The sequence below is a fragment of the Lipotes vexillifer genome, unplaced genomic scaffold (genome assembly GCF_000442215.2).
Source record: "Lipotes vexillifer unplaced genomic scaffold, Lipotes_vexillifer_v1.1 scaffold442, whole genome shotgun sequence".
Taxonomy (NCBI): domain Eukaryota; kingdom Metazoa; phylum Chordata; class Mammalia; order Artiodactyla; family Lipotidae; genus Lipotes; species Lipotes vexillifer.
In genome coordinates this window covers 88,193-93,548 of record NW_006790311.1, presented here as the reverse complement: position 1 = coordinate 93,548, position 5,356 = coordinate 88,193, and the positions used below count along the sequence as shown (strand labels likewise).

The 5,356-nt window shown below is 44.1% G+C and overlaps 1 protein-coding gene across 1 annotated transcript in view; it reads left to right on the top strand.

The window, feature by feature from the left end:
• SIAE (sialic acid acetylesterase) overlaps positions 1 to 5,356 on the top strand; it is a 34,335-nt gene that overhangs the window by 27,286 nt on the left and 1,693 nt on the right. Inside the window, 2 exon segments of the mRNA XM_007463583.1 lie at positions 3,773 to 3,930; positions 5,220 to 5,356. The exon segment at positions 5,220 to 5,356 is cut by the window's right edge and continues 8 nt beyond it. Of these exon segments, the coding sequence (XP_007463645.1) occupies positions 3,773 to 3,930; positions 5,220 to 5,356 (295 nt within the window).

Genomic DNA, 5,356 nt, shown 5'->3' with positions numbered 1-5,356 from the left:
AAAAAAAAAAAAAAAAAAAAGAAAGAAATATTAAAGAGAAAGGCAAAAAGAAAGAAGCTAAAAACACTTAATAATTCCACAATCCAGAAATAAGCAGACCTTTTCTGCTCATATATTTTTGAAATAGGATCCATACCATAATACTGTATCATATCTTGCTTTTTCTCTTAAGGTCATATTGTGAACATTTTTCATGCCAATAAATATTAATCTTCAGCACAATTTATAACGATTGGAGGGTGTTCAGAAATATGGTTGTATTGTAATTTAACTAGTATTCCATAGATAGGCTCTTAGGTTGCTTTAAACGTTTTGCCTTTGTAAGCAGTGGCATGTTTATTTTCCTTGTAGCTAAATCCTTGCACACATGCTTAAATATTTCCATAAGATAAATTCCCAGAAATGAAATTACTAGGTTAAATTGCACACTTTTTAAGGCTTTGAACATGTCCTTAAATTTTTCTGTGGAGATGTATCAATTTGTATATTTATACTCTTAGCAACCATGTGTGACAGTGTCCACCTCCCCACACCCTCCCGAACTTGCTGTTATCCCTCCCACCTCTGAGAATGAACCGCGCTCTTTCACTCACTCCCAGCCCACTGTGCATGCTGTCTGCCTGGAACAATCTTTTTTTCCCACACTTTCCTAACTTTTATCACCCGTTAGCCTGGATATCAGTTAGGAAGCCTTCTGCGACTACCCAGTCTGTCCCCATATGGGTGACTGCTTAGTACTCTTCACTTCCCCTTTTTACTTGTATGTACTTTGTGCACGTGACCACATTTTCCTGGATCACATTTACAGCCCCAGTACGACCTAATTGGTCGGCACTCATTAAATATGTCCCGACACACAAATGAAAAAGTATTATCAAGAGAAACCATACTTTCAGTTAGTGGTACCTCGTCAGAAAGATTCTGCTCTCAGCCTTGTCTAAAAGGAATAAACATATTTAACCAAGTTCATAATTGCCTTGCCTCACCTGTTCACGTGACCCCTCCGAGACCTAGACGTCTTAGCAGGGTAGTAGTTCTGACTTGTCTAGGACATAGGAATTAAACAAGTAAGGTGTTATAAAAACAAGGCCCAGGTTCATGCCCCGGTCCGGGAAGATCCCACATGCCGTGGAGCGGCTGGACCCGTGAGCCATGGGCGCTGAGCCTGTGCATCCGGAGCCTGTGCTCCGCAACGGGAGAGGCCGCAGCAGTGAGAGGCCCGCGTGCTGCAAAAAAAAAAAAAACGAACAACAAAAACAAACAAACAAACAAAAAACGAGGCCCACCTCACTGCATAAACACAAAATAGGCTTTAATGTTTGAGTTGGATGCACCTACTTCCAGGCGTCCGCCTCTGAATGTCCCCCAGATGCTCTCCTCTCACCATCCTCCTGTTCCTCTACCTCATCCCATTTCATGTACCTTTTTTTGGATAAAGATTTTTATAGACCTTCTTTCCATTTATAATTACCTTACAATCATTTTCTTTCTTCTTTCTAACATTTGTTTTGACTTTGAATGAGAATATTCTGCTCATTATTTTCAAAATAGCAACTCCTGTCACCAGTTCTGTATTACTGTTGGTGGAAACTATTTTTTTGTCTCTCAGCCTGTGCACATGGTGATTTGAATGTGACTTCAACCGATTCAAGCCAAAAATATGTTTAAATGCTTATTACATGCCACGAACTGTGTGAGGTACTAGAAATATACCATGAAGCAGAGAGACCTGGTCCTTGCACTTGTGCGTGTGGTTTAGTGGAAGTCCCTTAGCCTTGGGTGTCAACTTTATCATCATCAACAACAGTATGTTGGTTGGTTGGTTGTGGAAAACTGGGAATATAAATATAAATATAAATGTTTAACTTCAAAGGGAAATGGTAAATTCGGCAACGTAATGGCTCAGAGCATGGTCTGGGGATTCGAATCCCAGCTCTGGCTTCTTTAGCTATGTGATTTCAAACAAGATATTGAACCTTTTTGTTATTTTAAGTATTAAATGAGTTAGTCCCTGTAAAGCCTGGCACAAGCTAGAAAATGTCAGTGTTTATTATTATTAAGGAGAGAAGTCAGAAAATCTGGAGGGACAGTTGTTGGGTAAAGGAAGATGAATTGACTTAATGGAAGGGCCGAGTGTGAAACGGTGGTGGCAGTAACTAGAGCACAGTTAGAGGCAGGACACAAACTCCGTGGAGAGAGCAGGGCTAGACACCTGTGTCTGAGTAGAGAGGTGAGCGGAGGCCTGGGGAGAGAGAAAAAGGAGCTGGAGTTGAGGGACTCCTAGAGTGTGCCCTAGGAGTGTGCTTTTTAAAAAGGGTTTTGGAGGAACAGTGGAACACACTGCAGACTGCAGATGCTATTGTAAAGTCCTCCAAATGTGCCCAGTTTTATATTCTTTGGCTATTATATGCCTTCTTTAGCAGTGATTAGTATTTCCACTAGTCACTGCAGGAGACCGAGCAAGTGCCCTGCTTTATCTCAGGAAAAACAGGAATTTCATGCGAGTGTGGAGTCTGCTGGTGCCCCCATGAGGCCAGTGTGTAGTAGTGCAGCCGATGAAATAGTGGAGAATTACTGCAGCAATTCTCAGCAAACTGCCATTTTGAGACAACTTCCTAGGCTTGAGTGGCTGTTGGTAGCATTTCTCCCGCAGCGCTTCAGGTTACTAACTCACCCTAGACTTTGTTGCCGTGATCCTCATCATGGCGCTGGTTGGTGAACATGGCTCCACCTTCACTCTTCTTCTGGCTGTTGTGTGGGAAGAAGTAGGGTCACTTACTGGATCTTTTTATTGCCGTTTTCTAGTTTGCATGACATTTCATTGTGCAGCTTTTATCATTTCATATGTTAAAGCCAGTTTGCATAAGAGATTTTAATAAGAATCAAGTGGTGGGGAAATGTACTTCTCTTAGTGGGAGAAACCACAGAGCCATATGGCAGGAGGGTGTGGCTCTTGGAAGGTGTGAAGAACTGGGGTCCTTGATGCAATCTGCCACGCACTCAGGGGCAGATTCCTCCCTGCTTCCCTACAGTGCTTTGCCCTGTGTTATACACAGAGTTGTCAGTGACCGGCCTACTGCTTTGTAACAAGCTACCTCAGAAGTTCGGGGCTTACCACATCAGCCACCGTGTTTGCTCCTGATTCCATGGGTTGGCCAGGCAGGGAGGGCTCAGCTGGGGTGGCTCATCTCTGCTCTGTAACTTCAGCCAGGCTTGCTCATGTGGCTGCAGTTTGAACTGAAGGATCTAGAATTCACACGATTGGCCCCTCAGCCGGGACGGCTGGGATATTAACACCTCTGTCCTCATGACCTTCCAGTTTCCAAGGCTGCTCTCTCCACATTTCTCCAGCAGGGTAGCTGGACTTTTGTTACATGGCCATCTCAGGGTTCCAAGAAAATGAAATCTGAAGGCAAGGGCTCTTGAGGCAAAGCCTCAGAAGCTGCACACCATCACCTCTGCTGCACTGTTTGTCAGAGCAAATCACAGGCTTAGCCCAGGTTCAGCGAGAGGAGAAATAGACTTCACCTCTTGCTGAGAGGGGTGGCAGAGTTTCATTGCGGCGAGGGGGATGAGAGGTTCAGCCACGAGGGTGAGAGGCTCCGTAAGTACGTGTTGGATGAGCACGGGAGTCAGTGAAGCAGAAGCAGGGTCTTCTTGTGAAAGACTCTAGTGTAGGTTTCTTTTTTAAAAATTTTAATGTTTTCCCAGCTTTATTGCAGTATAGGTTTCTGATGAAATAAAATGCTGATGCACAATGTCTACTTTCTAGTTATCTTCATATTTGTCTGGTGCAACCCCAAATGATGGACTTCCCGAGATCCGCTGGCATCAAACAGCAGACTTTGGCTATGTCCCTAACCTAAGGATGCCCAACACTTTCATGGCTGTAGCTATGGATCTATGTGATAGGAATTCGCCTTTTGGCAGGTGGGTGATTCTTGGGCTTTGTTTGAACAATAATGTATGTTCTTTGTCTCTGGCCTTCACTCTGATGTTCACTTGTGAGGGGGCCTGAGGATTGGACATTAGAAGCATGATTTATCAATCATTCACATGGGATGTGCTGCAGTAACCAAAAACCCTCACCATCCCAGCGCCTTGATGCCACGGAACCTTATTTTGTGTTCACACTCCATGTCCAAATAAGGTCAACAGAGAGGCTTTGCTCTCATTGTCATTCACAGATCCACAACGACAGAGGCTCCAGGGTGATCTGTGCTTCCACATGCACCTATGGTTTCATGTTGGCAATTAAATGCTTCCACCCAAAGCAACATAAGTCACTTCTGCTCACATTGCACTGGCCAAAGCATATCACATGGCCATGCCTGTCTTCAGTGAGAGCAGGAAATGGAATTCTACCGTGGACTCAGAGGGGGACTATCTGGATGACTACCCCAATGTTAACAGCCCCTATGATTACCACCCAGTAGCTGCAGGATACCAGGGGATTTCAGTGTGAAATGGAGCCCAACACAGAGTGTCTGGATTATAGTAGGAGCCTGAATGAACATTTCTTTATTTTATTTTATTTTATTTTATTTTATTTTATTTATTTATTTATTTATTTATTTATTTATTTATTTATTTATTTATTTCAGCTGTGCTGGGTCTTTGTTGCAGTGTGCGGGCTTCTCTAGTTGTGGTGCATGGGCTCTAGAGCACGCGTGGGCTCGGTAGTTGCAGCATGCGGGCTTAACTGCAGTATGTGGGATCTTAGTTCCCTGACCAGGGATCAAACCCGGGCCCCCTGCATTGGGAGTGCAGAGTCTTAACCACTGGACCACTAGGGATATTTATTTAGTTTTGAATGAATGAATGTTTATTGAATGAACAAATAAAACCTAGAGGGGACCAAGTAATGAACAGCTGATTCAGATGAAACACAGGTCTTTCAGTGGTTGCAGCAGTCTTACAAGAGCTCTCCTAGGTTAGTTCCAATACCTGCCCTCCCTCCCTCCTTCTCTCCCTTTATTCCTTCCTTCCGAGTCCTCGGTTATTTCAAGGTTTCCGACCCATAGAAGGCCCAGAGCCCCATCTGTGGTTACAACTCACATTTATCTTAGGCTGACTCGCCACAGATCACTGGCTATTAGATTCAGTTAACTTTATTCTCACCTTCTTAAAGGGTGCTTTGTATAAGATTTCCTTTTTTAAAAAATGTGATTATTGTTGAGCCCAAACCCAAAGTTCTCTACCTCTTCTTTATCCTGTAGCACACACCCTCGAGATAAGCAGACGGTGGCCTACAGGCTGCACTTGGGGGCCCGTGCCGTGGCTTATGGGGCAAAGTTGACCTTTCAAGGACCACTGCCTCAGAAGATAGAACTCCTGGGTGACATGGGGCTGCGGA